The sequence below is a fragment of the Cyprinodon variegatus genome, unplaced genomic scaffold (genome assembly GCF_000732505.1).
Source record: "Cyprinodon variegatus isolate N-32 unplaced genomic scaffold, C_variegatus-1.0 Scaffold365, whole genome shotgun sequence".
Lineage (NCBI taxonomy): Eukaryota > Metazoa > Chordata > Actinopteri > Cyprinodontiformes > Cyprinodontidae > Cyprinodon > Cyprinodon variegatus.
Genome location: NW_015150818.1, coordinates 550,754 through 565,244, shown reverse-complemented (window position 1 = coordinate 565,244; position 14,491 = coordinate 550,754). Strand labels below are relative to the sequence as shown.

At 38.4% G+C, this 14,491-nt stretch overlaps 1 protein-coding gene across 1 annotated transcript in view; it reads left to right on the top strand.

The window, feature by feature from the left end:
• Positions 1–14,491, top strand: part of dok6 (docking protein 6) — a 37,802-nt gene that overhangs the window by 19,829 nt on the left and 3,482 nt on the right. The window contains exons 4-6 of the mRNA XM_015386352.1: positions 822–1,011; positions 1,338–1,476; positions 2,756–2,861. Of these exons, the coding sequence (XP_015241838.1) occupies positions 822–1,011; positions 1,338–1,476; positions 2,756–2,861 (435 nt within the window). The remainder of the gene's footprint in view (positions 1–821; positions 1,012–1,337; positions 1,477–2,755; positions 2,862–14,491) is intronic.

Here is a 14,491-nt window from a genome sequence, read left to right as displayed (position 1 = left end):
ATATATATATACGTATATATATATGTCGTATGTATATATATATGTATATATATAAAACTAACAATTTTAAAAATAATGATTATCCTTTTTGTCATTTTGAGCAATGTTGTATTGTTAAAAAAATAGTTTTTTTTTTTCAAATCAATTGAATGCAAGTAGAACTAAAAACTTTCAGAAATTTTTTTGATTCTTATTTAGCATTAAAGCTTTAGTGGAGGATGTTCTTTTTCCGAGTGGATCATCAAAATAAGTGGTCCTCCAATTGTCAGTCATTCTGGTGATATGTTTGCGTAAGGCCGTCCTACGGGCTCGTCCCCATTTTCACATACCGATGGTGACTCTAACATAGTGGAAAAATTGCAAATTATCTTTTGTAAAGTTTGTATGAGCAATGCAAACAGCAACTATTAGCATGCTGTTTGCACGAGGAGAATGGGCTTGTGCGTGCTCTCCGTGCGTTTAATACGCGTTCCCTCTCGGGAGTGGGTACAGGAATATACATGTGCATTTTTTTTTTTTTTTTTTAATGAGAGGGCAGGTTGTTTAAAAATTGGCGAAAATCCTCCGATATACCTTTGATATGACATTTTTTAAATGTATAACCCATTTAAGCAGCAGATGTCCGATTGGCTTTAGAAATTTGTTGAATGCACCCTACATGCACTGACAGCAGTCAAGTGTTCTTATTGTTGTAAAGTTGTTTCCCTGGCTGAGCCTTATAATTAGGACATTAAAAGAAAGAGAAGTTTCTCAATACTTTAGATTGTTTGTGTAGAAAAGTGAGAATGTTGTAAATAAGTGCTCACGTCAAATTCTTTCAGAACGATTCAATGTGTACCTCATGCCCACACCGAACCTGGACATCTATGGAGAGTGCACCATGCAGATCACCCACGAAAACATCTATCTGTGGGACATTCACAACGCACGCCTCAAACTCGTCATGTGGCCGCTCAGCTCCCTGCGCAGATACGGCCGGGACTCCACCTGGTTCACATTTGAGTCCGGAAGGTATGTGCGCTTGTGCAGGCTTTGTATCATCTCCTGGGAGGGGGAGGAGTAGTCGTGGAAATGCTCTGACAACTTCAACAAAGAAGCTTTGAAAACCCAAAACATTCTGGGATACATGCTGCTGAGGCCTTCAGGCGGTAATGATGTGATGAACGCTTCTGTGAAACTGTGTTGATGTGCTTCTGTTGTTGCCTTGGGGGAGGGGGGCTACTAGCCTCCATGGTCCACCCTGTTTACATAAACATTCATCCATGCATGTTTGTAAATGAGCAGTCTAAGAGTAAGCACAATTAAAGTGTCCCTCTGTGTGTGTGTTCCTGGCGCAGGATGTGTGACACAGGAGAGGGTTTGTTTACGTTCCAGACCCGGGAGGGTGAGATGATCTACCAGCGGGTCCACTCAGCCACGCTGGCCATCGCCCAGCAGCATGAGAGGATGATAGAAGAGATGGAGAAGAGCTCCCAGGTACATTTCTTTGTTTTGGGTTTCTTTATGTCTTATCAATGACTGCATACGGTATGACTGCGGTTATATTTCAGGAACATTTCGAGGAATATTTATTAATGTTTTACATTACATTCATCACATCAGTCTCCACAAATATTGAGAGCTATAAAGCTGCATGTTCATGCTCAGAATTGTAGCTAATGAATCCTGATTAATGTCTGAATCGTGTGTTGGACCAGAAACTCTTAGACCCCCCAGAGACTTGGCCTTCTCTCCCTCCTTCCGTTGCAACATTCATCCTTCCTTTCTTCCTTCCTTTTCACTGTCATCTATATTCATTGTTTACATATGCCTTGTGTCTGATGAGCCTTGACCATATGGCTATGCTCCCGGACCCCACAATTTAGGGAACATTTCCAAAAGCAGCCACTGTCGGCTATAAAACCGTGCATGCCCTGCAATTTTTGGGTGTCAGATTTTATACCTGCAAAGTTTATTTCTTGATTATACAAAGGTGTTCTACTCCTTTTAGACATTTTGACACGTTGCAGCCACAAATTTCAAAGTGTTTTATCAGGATTTTATGCAACAGACCAACCTAATACATAGAAAAGAGTTAAATGAGAACTGTGTTTTTTAATTCCCCATTAGAAGTCCATACAAAAAGAGATTCTAACTCCAGAGATGCTGCAGAGATCTTCAGCTCGGTGGGACAGTCTGTCAGCGGGACACCTTTCAGTTGTGCACCACACAGATTTAAGCATCAGCAGTTTCTCGAAGAAGAATGGGCTGAAAAATCAGCCTCTAACTGTGCAAAACTGGCGTGTTTCAACAATTCCATTGACTAAGGTTTTTAATAAAAATGCACCCTACACCGTTCAGAATCATATTTTTTAAAAGAAAAAGATCACACATGACTACAGTTATCCAAACTACACAGTTATCCATTACATTGTCTTGGCAAACCAGACAAAATACTAATAAAACACAAAGTTAGCAATTCTAAAAGCACAGAATATGCAAAGGTTCAAGGTACATGAGGAGTTTTTTGCACTATGGATAAAGATTTGAAGTTAAAAATGTAAAAATCCAATCCACACCATGCTAGAGAGAAAAACATAATAAACCCCAAAGATTCCCTGCCATATCTATCAAACGACTTCTCAGCCTGGAGATATGCCACTCAGCCTTCAACGTGCTACTAGTCACTCTTTTTAATGCGCTGACAAATGTAGATCAGTTTTTCCCGAAAGTGACAGAGAAGTGAGATGCAATACTGTCTGATTGTCTGTTTCAGTTTCACTCCAGAGAGACATTAACCAAGTCCATCTCCCTGCCACGCAGCGCCTACTGGCAGCACATCACGCGCCAAACCAGTATGGGGGATCTCTACAGTTACCAAGGTACAGGACAGAATTTACTAATTATCAAACTCACTGAATAGCTTTTCGACTTTACCTGATAACAGATGGAGGCCAGGTGGAGCTGATGGTGGAGCTGATGCTGAAAGAACCAGATTATAACAAACACGCCTAATGAGGGTTTTTACAATAACTGACCTTTAACTGTGCAGAGGTTCGTACGTGTGCAGAATGCATTTTGCATCTCAGTTCATGAGATTGTAAAGGAAATTGGTGTTTTTTTTGACTACTTTATTCTAAAAGTTTCACTTTTATATAGATTAATAACTGTTATATTTTATTATTTTCTTCCAGCAAGTAATAACACCCAAATGTTGTTTTCTTTGAAAGAAAGAACGCTACATAACTCTGAGAATAGTAGGATATAAACACAGCATTGATAACCTATTATAAACGGATACCCATGTAAAGTATAGCATATGCAATCCGTTCTTAGGGAGGGTTCATTTTGCTCCTATTTTAAAATAATATGTCGCTTGATGATTACAATTTTACAAAGAATACATTTTTCCCAAATAAGTGTCTGGCTTCAAATGTCTTTTTTAGTGCTTTTATTCGCTAAGACCCACTGAGAAAGAAAGCCCATGTTCTTTTTTTGTCTTTCTTCCTACGTTGCCTTACAGTCTACTCATTAGGTGGCAGTAGAGTGAGAGCTGTGTCATATTTTAAAATGTTCGTATAATAGCGTAGATATTGGAAAACCTCTATGCATTTATTCCATATTATGATTATTTGGTGTTTTTCCATCAGAACGTAATCCAAATAGCTGTCTAAACATTTACATGACAGGAATGTAACAAAGTCATTTTTTGAATCAGGGTATGGTTGTATTTTCACCACAGCCATTAATTTCCCGTGAAGTTGAGGCATAATTAACCGAAACATAATTATTCTATTATTTTGTTCTATATGCTTGACACAAAACTACCTGTCAGTTTTCTAGTAGGTAAAACTCTATCTGTGTTTCACTGAAAGAGGAAAGGAGACCCAGCATATTACATTTGCCTCGATTTTCTATTGCACTACTCTAAAATGGGATCCAGTAAAATTGATTTTGTTTTGCTTGTTAAGGACACTTCAAAAGCTAGAATTGAATTTACAGAATTAAGTCTAAAGCATTTTGATTGTTATTTAAAAAAAAATGTTAGAGGAACTGCTAAAACCTAAAAGATCTAAAGTTATACAACACATAGAAGGTAGTTTAATGATTTAGGATGCAGGTATAATGTTCAATCAATAATGAAGACAGAAAAGAAAAAGAACTTTCCCACATTTATCTGCAACTAGTGCAGGGTATTGGTCAAATTCTCTAAACTTAGTAAGTGTTTCAGAAGAGGAGATCAAAAACCCTGCCTTTACTCAAACTCAGTAGAAAGTGTTAAAGAAATCGTTTCAGATTAAGCTAGATTGGTTATCTTTAATGAAAGCTAAGGTCCAAACACCTGCGATTCAAAAGACAGTAGTATGTATTATGCATGTATTTGGCCTTGCAAAAAAAAGCATCCCTTCTTGTGTGCCTCAGATTCAGAAAGAAACTGACTACAAATGCATAAATGTTGCATCAGGTATTCTATAAAATCAAAGCACAGACCCATGTGTCGTAAACATGCTTGCTCTGAGACCAGAGGCAGAAAGGTGATTAGTGAGCTGATGCGATTATCCTCTGTCCATGGTATTAGTTGATTAGAAGACTTATCTGAGGATTATGGGCCTTTTGGTTTTCCCTGATAGAGCATTAAAAAAACGAATGCCATGCAAAGATGAAAGTCTCTCTGACGTCATCATTTTCCTTTTAAAAGAGAAGACAATTTTTTTTGCCTCTCATTATCATTTAATTGTGTCCCGATAAGCTTAAAAGTGAGCTGTGAGCTCTGTATTCCAAACATCAACATGTTTGTGCCTCACACACACTAAACGTTAAATCTTTCACCTCAGGGTTAATTCTTCACCGGCCCATTCTCTGCAAAGTCTGCAGCTAAACTCTTTCTCTCTAAAGTCTGGCTAGCGGACGCGCTTCTCGGTGATCCATCACCTTGGCACCTTGGTCCACCCACACTTCTCTGTATCTGCCTCGCTCAAAGCAAGCTTTCCACCGTCTCCTGTTCATATGCATGCAGTGCTGCCATTACATCTCCTCCTTTTCCATGAATAAATTGAATGCATCAGTGTGTTTGAGGTCCTGTCAAACAAGGAGGTCCAAGTTAAGACGAGCTGTGACATAAAATGTTTGCATTCTAAAACGTGTGCAATACACTCTACTTTTATCTTGGAATCAAGTCATTCTAATGTGAATCCAGCTCCACAATTATTCCATCAGTTTCTCATGGACAACAGGTCTCCAGCATATGGCAGGAAATTTACATCCTTTTTCTACATGCATAACATGAACATTTACTCCAGGGGTTTGCCTCCTTTGCTTTCACATGTAGAGGTTAGTACCCTGCAGTTTGCTCTGCTCCCTTTCCACTAATACTGCTGAAATCCAAAATAAGGAGATTTATATACTGTAATTTTAAAACTTGGATTTAACCAATGCCCTCCCTTAAAGAAAAAATCTAAAAATGGCAGCTACCATGCTGTCAGGTTGCGTTAAGGTTTTTAGAGAACCCAAACGCAAAGACGGAAGCTGAGGTGGTTAATTGCAGATTTCATAAGGAGTAGTGGCAACAGATGCATAAATCCAAAAATTACTCATAACCGAACACAGGAATCAGAACAACTGGGACCACATAGGTCAAGGGGGAGATGAAGGAATGAATGAAGAGAATTCAGCCGACAGTAACTGCAGAGGAGGAGTATAAATGCCAAACAGAACAAAGAATGGAATAATCAACTGATTGGGAGCAGGTGTGGACAGAAGCATCTAGAAGGGAGCTAGGGGCAACTGATAAAAGGGGGCAACAGAGAGTAAACAAAAAATATATAAGAACTCAAATACAACCAGAAAACAATTAGAATAACACCAAATGGAAATATAACCAATTACTTAGAAAACACTGTAACTGTAAATGAAAACTCAAAAAGAAAACTTAAACAGAACCAAAAAGTGCAGGATCATAACACATGCCAACTTATTGGAACCCCTTACAAAGATTTGTATAATAATGTTTAAGGTAAATTTTTGTTAATCATAGTATAGTTATGTTTGTAACTCCTCAGAATGTGAAAGTCAAGCCACAAGTGTTCATTTTTTTCCTCGTTAATTTAAAAAAAGTCAAAATTGTTATAAGAGCATATCTTGTGTAACTAAAGATGTAACACAACTAACTGTGTGACAGCCACAGTAAACAAGCGCCCAAGTTTCTCTTGTTGCTATGGAATAGCAGGAAAGGCTAAAGATTATCACAAAACTTACTGATAACTTAAGCCCAAAAAAATGCTAACTGGTTGTTTGGTAGATATGTCCCACCAAAATAAACTTATCTAATTTGCCCGAATGCTACTGGGATCATGTGCATTTCTCAGATGAAACTATGGTTCTTGTTTTGTTTTTTTTGTTGTTTGTTTTTTACATTTATTTTAGTGACTCAGATAAATAACATGACAAAACAGATATTGTATAGATTAATACACAGATTTATGTTTTTTTTATTCATATTATTATAATAATAATTTTTAAAATTATATTGTGCTTTTCTAATCATACTGACTCCTCAGAGTGCTTTACGCTAAAGCCATATTCGCCCACCTGCTCTCTCAAATTCCCCCATATTCCTACACAAATAGACAACCTGTGCGCAACTTGGGGTTAAGTGCCTTGCTCAGGGGCATATCAAAATGTGACAGAAGGAAGTTTAAATCAAACACTGCAAGAAAAATACTTTCCATACAAGAGCACAAGTCATCCCTAGTTGACATTTTTAGCATAAAGCAAAGGATGAATATGTGGAAAAACTCCTCATCCCTACTGCTAATAATGGAGGATGAATCTGTTGGCCTGTTTTTCCTCACAAGTTAAATGGGAACAGTGTTAAAGTGAAGGGCATCATCGATCGTTTGAAATACCAGGAGATTTTAGATAAGAATCCGATGGTATCCCTCAAGAAAGTGAAAATGGGTCACCATTGATCTTTCATCAGAATAATAATCTGAAAAATTTGGTCAAAGCAACAAAAGACAAAAATTATCCTTTTTTAATGGATATCAAAGTCACCAAATCTAAATGCTATTCAACACCTGCTGGGTGAGCTAAAGAGGGGAGAGCTTAGGGGAGGAATGGTCAAAGCTCCATGTGCTCCAACCTTTTTAAATGTTGTGATGATTATATGCTGTCGTATTGACAGAAGTGGCCTATGAAAAGCATAAACAGCAGGGGTACCAAGAACTCTGGTATACCTGGTTTAATTTTAAAAGGTATTTCTGAAATCAAAGGTAGTAATTAAATGGTAAAACAAATGTGTAAGTTAGTTCTTCTTTTTGGATGAAAGTTAAATGTATTTTAAGTCTTATTAAAATAAATCCATCTTTATCTGGGGTGCTATAAACTGTTGGTATTATTGACAGGATGTGCTTCATGTTGGCCTGAAAACTCTATTGATCATAGATACACAGATGTGACATTTACTTATGCCACATGCACTAATGCGTTTCATCACCAGTGCTAACATTTGAACTATACACTGAAAATAGTATACAAAATAGTCCATCTGCTCCTAGAAACCCAGGGAATGCAGGTCTATTCTCATGAGAGTTTCATATTTGGACTGTCCAGACCAGAGGAATGTTGTTCTTCTTCTCTTCAAGGGCTTTTTCAATAAAGCCCAGAACAAGTTTTCCTCATATATTAAACTTCAACACAATAATGATCTAAAATGACTAACCCTCATCTTCATCTTTTTCTTTGAGTAAATTATTATGTTCATACTTCCTCAGTCTAATTGGCTGTGTTACAAATAAGAATTATTTTCTCCAAGCTGACTCAATATCTTAATCAATTAAGAATTAGAAACTATGCCATCTTTCTAATTGTATGGATCTTTTCCCAATGATGCAGAATATAGTGTTTTGTTAAAGAATTAAAACTTTTCACATCACAAACACAAACTTCCCTACCCCTCATTTCAAATGACATTAGGCAAGGTCAGACTGGATGGATGTCTTCTATGAGGAGCAATGTTTAAGAAGGCAATACCTTATCTGTTACATCACTGCTGAAGATAAGCAACCATAAAGCATGATCCTGCCAATACAGAGTTTTACAGTAGGAGAGCGTTTTTTAACTGAAACAGTTTGAGAAGCTAAAGCAGCTTCTTTCAGGTGTGAAAAATCTGTTTAATTTGGCCCTAAAATGACTCCTCATTGTCCTTACCTTCAGTGAAGAGGCTGGCCAGATGTGGCTGCCTCCCTCCACTGTGGGGCATTCTACCCTGTGAGCCTCTGTGCTGTACCACTGTCCTCCTTCGATCTAGCCTGAACCGCAGCCTTTCCATGCTCTGTTTGCCCGTCGGCTTCTCTGATCTACCACTAAGCTCCTTGGATCTAAAGCTGTGGTTCCTTAGCCCCTGAGGGGTGAACGGCTGGCCATATCTCCCAGGTTCTGTCCTGTCTGTGCTCCAACACACCATCTCACCTACTCTTAAGCTCCCCAGTTCAATGACCGAGCCATTTCTCGACTCCCCCACACTGGGAGCATTTCTGTAGGATCTGTTGGACCAAGGGACGCTGGTGGCTTTGATCAGCTTTCCAAAGTAAAAACAATACTCGCTCTGTAAAAATCCTGTCCACCATGTCAAGGTAATTCCAACAGCCTGCAGGCTCAATGACATGTTGGAGCCTTTCACCCAGAGTGGGAGTTGCTTTCACTGCCCAGGTGAATTTCTGGTGAAATGTCAGGCCAGAAAAAAGAAACAAACCTGGCAAATATTTCCCAGATTTCGTGTTCAGTTCGAATGCACCATAAGAACATAGCGACCGGATGTCCTGATTTCCAGTGTTAGTCCCTATTGTTGATAATTCCCCTATTGAAGCAGTCTGCAATTTCAATGTTTGGTGTTGACTGTTTCGAGGGTAGCACGTTGCACAACAGCAGTAGCTGTCATGGTAACAGAAAAAGAATAGAGCACTGTAGTCATCCCCAGTGGGTAGCTGCCCTGTGATATACTGTGAGTGGGTCTATTCCTATTTGTTTCACTGGGTTGATCCTCTCTGTTATCAAGGCAGCAATGGTTAGAATTGATGGTCAACCCATGGTGTAACTTTTAAAGTGCTAGATATTAGTGCTTTTAAAAGATAGTCATTGTGATTTGAGAACACTGAGTTGAGTGTTTGCCTCCGGACACATGTTGGTTCCTCATACTGTATAAAAGCAAGAGCAAGAGGGAAACCAAACGAGGCAGGACTGTGTTAATGGAGAATAAGGGGGAGGAGAGATAAGCACCTGATTAAGTGTGGATTTCTATTGCTGTATCAGCATGTACTGTAGCTCAAAATTAACAAAACATCTCTTTGCTGAATGTAGTCATTTTGGCATTTCATCAGCTGAGGGAAAAAGTCAAATAATTAAAAAAACAAGAATCTTTGTCACATTGATGTGGTTAACTATGGAAGCAGAGAGTGGTTGTGTCCCGCTTTTGAGAAAACAAGTTAATTTTCTCATTTTCTAAAGATAACGAAAGACGTTTTCATGTGATAACGAGATGATTGTTGTGTGTTATTACTGATTACATCCTTCAATACCACAACAGAGAGAGCGGATTTAGAAGTCATGGCAGCCTATGTGTAATTCTATAATTAATCCTGTGTTTAACTTTTAGGTAACAAGACGACATTGTTGGTTTGATGATTTGCTTCCACTTCTGATTCATAAGCAATTAGACCTATGCAGGTGTTTTCTGAACAGCCCTGGTGTTCCGCCTGTAACAGGTATANGGATTTAGAAGTCATGGCAGCCTATGTGTAATTCTATAATTAATCCTGTGTTTAACTTTTAGGTAACAAGACGACATTGTTGGTTTGATGATTTGCTTCCACTTTTCATTCATAAGTAATTAGACCTATGCAAGTGTTTTCTGGACAGCCCTGGTGTTTCGCCTGTTACAGGTATAAGATGCATTAACCCCCAAAATGATTCCAGATTAAAGATTTTCATTAAAAAACAGTCTGAGTTGTTTTTACTGTATTCAATGCCCTCCAATCATCCACCATGACCTGACAATGAGTGAGAAGAAAAAGGAAACAAAAAAATTATTATTTGCAAACATGCTGTACCACAACTGCACAACTACGGGCAGCGCAGGCATGGATGGACTGGGAATCCAGGGCTGTTTGCCAGCCTCATTTATTACTCATACAGTTTAATCATCTCGTCATCTCAAGAAATCAACAACGGTTTTCTTGTGATAATGAAGTAAATATCTTGTTGTCTTGAGAAAATCATTAAAGGTTTAACCGTGATGCTGGTGAAGATTCTCTGTCAGAGTGGACCAAAAACAAGGCCAAAACCAGGCTTTGTTTTTGGTCCACTCTATAAAGGCTCGAACTCAAGGCTATTTCTGACATTTTGAAATGAAAAGGCTTCCTGGATGGGAGGCGAAATTTCTTCAAACTTGGAAACTAAACCCAGCTGATTGGTTTTTTAACTTTTTTTAAACAAAAAAAGTAGGTAGAGATACATGATAAATATATTAACCTTTTTTAAGATGTGATATTTAATTGTCTTGTACAGTATGCACTTGTCGACCTTTACAAGGGATGTAGTATGTATAAACATAGAAAATATATTTCTTTTCTACTAAATCAGACTAGAACCAGACTAAAACTTTTTTAGTGTTCATCCACTAAAACTGTTGCATATAAAACAATTTAATTATGACCAAAACAAATTTCCATTTTTGTCCAAAAGACTAAGTCTATTAAAAACTTTAAAAGCTGCCAAAAACAAACAGATGCACAGTCCATGCTCATATTCTAATTCCCTGTTCATATTTATCTCATGGGTGTGTGGCACAACAGTGGAGTTAAAGATAATTAATCTTTCCACGGATAATTTTGGTGTCTTAAATCAAAGGAAACGTACAAATACACGATCCACCTTAGCTTATATTTCTTAAACAAAGGTGCGATTTAGGTGCTTCATCACTGTGGCGGCCTTCCTTGTTCCAAAACCAACATTTTTCTGAACGCCGTTGGTGGCAACAGGTGGTGTTTCTGACTTGGAAAAATGTATTTTGTTTGTTTCTAGCAAAAAAACAAAAACAAGCCAGAATATAACTTAAAATACCTTACAGTTTAAATAAAAACAAACTTTAACTTAATGTGCTTTTACAGCTTAAAATAATTATCAAAGTGGTCAAAAATATCTTTTTACCTAAGTAATCAACCCAATTCCAAATATAAAAATGATAGATTTTGATTTCAAACTAACTTAAATATATTCTGTGTAAAAACTGAAACTAAACAGATATCTAAAAGGAACCTGTCAATTGACCAAATTTTTGCATAAATAGCACAATATCCACCACCTAGTTGTACTGCCATTGGTGTGATGTGTTTCTCAGGTTTCTTTTCCACTACTGCAGGCTGTGTTTGCTCCTTGGTTGTCTCGGCACACACATGTTGAGTATCCAATCAGCACAGTCAATTTGCTGAGTCATGCTCGGGTTGCTTTCAAATACCCCGTGGGTCTAGGGGAATAATTAAGGACCGCAGCTCCTTTTCACCCTGTTGGTGTTGATTCACCTGCTTGTTTATCTGTTTGCACAAGTTATCGGGGGAAGTAGGCACTAAAGAAGCAGAACTGATTCATTTTAATATGCTTTTACATCCAACTTTTATGTAGCCAGAAGTGTCCTAGAAATACCTCCCAGAACTTTTGTTTACTACGATTATAAAGCAGAAGAGAGCGTATTAGAAAGATGTCAGATAAATGTTTTATTCCCCCCGAAACTTGCTGTGCATTTTCCATGAATACAATATATCTGCTTTCTGCTGTCTCCAACCACTTCTTTCTCTATGCTTTTCCCTCTTTTGCATTTCAGTGAAAAACTACTGTTTTCCCCGGGTTTGCTGATGCAAAGAAATAAGTGCACTTTAAAGTTCGGGGAGATGGAGAAGTAAGGTGCCGCGGCTGTCAGAAATGGTTCAATTACCAGCTGGTATACTTGAAGGAAAAAGGCACAATAATCCATACAGTTTTTTTCTTTTTTTGTTTACCCATTTACAAGTTTTCTCTTCATTCTCTTGTTCTCTCTCTAGTATTATTGCACTGCAAAGTTTACTACCGGAGCATTAGCAATTCTAATGAAAGGAGTCCTGTACTCTGTTTGATCCGCCTGGGAGTAATATTAAAAGGATTTTTACCGGGAAGTGGAAAGAATCAAAAGACAGGATGATGGAAGAACAGGGTGATGACACTTCCTCACCTTCAAGAAGACAGTATGAAAAATGTGTAGAGGCAGATGCAAAAATGTGAGCTCCTTCAGACTTCCATTTCATGGTGCCGAACTCCAGTTTTGATTAAAAGGACCCCAAGTCAGGTTGCATATGTTTTCTGACTTTTAACTGCATGTTGTATATCCCTTTTCAGCATTTTCACAACCACATCCTTTGCTGTTTTTTATTGGAATTTTATGTGACAGGTCAACACAAAGCAGTAAATAAAACTGTGAGAAATCAGAAATGAGATCCATACTCTGACACTCTTAGAGTGTAAAGCAGGGTAAAGTTTAAATAAAGGTTTATATAGCAATATATGTTAGAGCAAAGTCAAACCCATCACCTGATTAAAATGCTGCAAAACCTCCAAAATATGATTACCCACCTAAAGTGGCATGTCGGACACCTGGAGCAAGAACAGAGACATTGCTGCAGAAAGCAACAGAGACCCTGATATGCGTTAGAAAACATGTACTAGCTACAGCAAACATGTCAACCTTTTGGCCTGCTAACGATATAATGTTTGCAGTAAAACATTCCCACTGTGGCAGCATCATGCTGTGGGGATACTTTTTTGGCAACAGAGTTGGGAAAACCTAAGATGGGGAGCCAAACCCAGAGAAGGCTCTCCTGACTCCTGACCAGAAAAGACTAGAGAATGACTTAAAATAGAACCATAAGACCTCCAGTTTACCATGTTGGTGACACAGAAGGTGTTCTAGTCAGTTTGCTGGTGAAGATTCTCAGTCATCGAATGTCAGTCATTCCAAAAAAAGTTTAAAAAAACAATCCACTGGACTTTGTTTCCAAGTTTGAAGACGTTTCGTTTCCCATCAGGAAGCAAAACATCTTCAAACTTGTAAACAAAGTCCAGTTTCTCACTTACCTGCTCGATTAAAAAAAAATGTGCTTAATTTAAGAAGCAATTGTCTCAACTGACAAGAATTTCCAAAAAAGTAAAAAAACAAAAATACACCGGACTTTGTTTCCAAGTTTAAAGACGTTTCGCTGTCCCACATTGGGACACCGGACAAAAATTGAAATCTAAGTCATTTGCTTTTTAGAATAAGTGCATTTTTCTTGAATTGAGCAGGAAGGTGAGCAACTTTGTCAATGGAAAAGGATAATTTACATTTAAAATAAGAAAAAAAACATCAACTGCATTTCAAGTCCTTGTTTGAAGGGTAAAACTACTCATTCTATTGGTAGATTATCTGATTTACATACTCAAATTAAGGGTAAATACAAACTTTTAGACATTTTCATCTATTTTTAGATTGTTTTTATAGTATTAATGTGTCCATAAACCTTAAACCTTCGTCCTCATAGTCGACACAATGGTGGCAGCATCATGCTGTGGGATGGAATGTTTTTCTTCAGAATAAACAATCCTTGTCTTACATTTCATCATGGTGCAGTTTTCTTTGTTGATCTATCAGATAAAATCCCAATAAAAGAAGGAACTGTAGCTTCTGTCTTCCATAATCTGGAGCTTGTGGTACATCCAGTCTCCCTGCTGTTGTTGGACTGCCATCTGGGCAGCTACAGTTGGAAGGAGGAAGGTGTGGACAGGTGTGTGTCAACATGTATGCATGAATAGCTGCTTATGTATCCAGGTCTGCTGTTTCTTCCCTTTAATGTGTGTGTGTGTGTGTGTGTGTGTGTTCTGGCTGCCTGTCCTGTCGCTCTGGCCCAGCAGCTGCCACCCCAGGCCAGATAGGATGACATGACCTTCCTTGGTAATGAAAAGGCACTGACAAATCACTGTCTGCTTCTCGTAGTGTGAGCACAGGAGGAGGGATGCTGACGCCAACATCATCCCTCTGTCCTTCCTTCTCTGGTTCTCTGTGGTTTTGTTATTTTCTCGCAAGTTTGTCTACAGGTTTGTCTCTCGTCCAAAAGCAGGGCTCTCATCGGGGGTCTGTCCCTAGACAGCAGTGTTTATGACTGAGAGGAGGATGATGGGCTCTGCTTCACCCTCTCTGGGCTCCCTGCCTTGTGCTTTTTTTCCAGCCTTAATTGGCCTTGGTTGAGGAGAGGGATTGTCTTGGCAAAGATGTGAAAAGGATATGCCTGGTTGCACACCAGTCGTTTCAGCAATCTATTAAATATAACTTGCAGGGAAGAGGGGAGCATTCTTCCACCTCACCCCCCATCCCTGTTTTTTTTTTTTTCTTTCTTTCTTTCTTTCTGTCCTTTCACAGAGCTGCATTTCTAACTTGGTTTTTCTCCTTTATTTC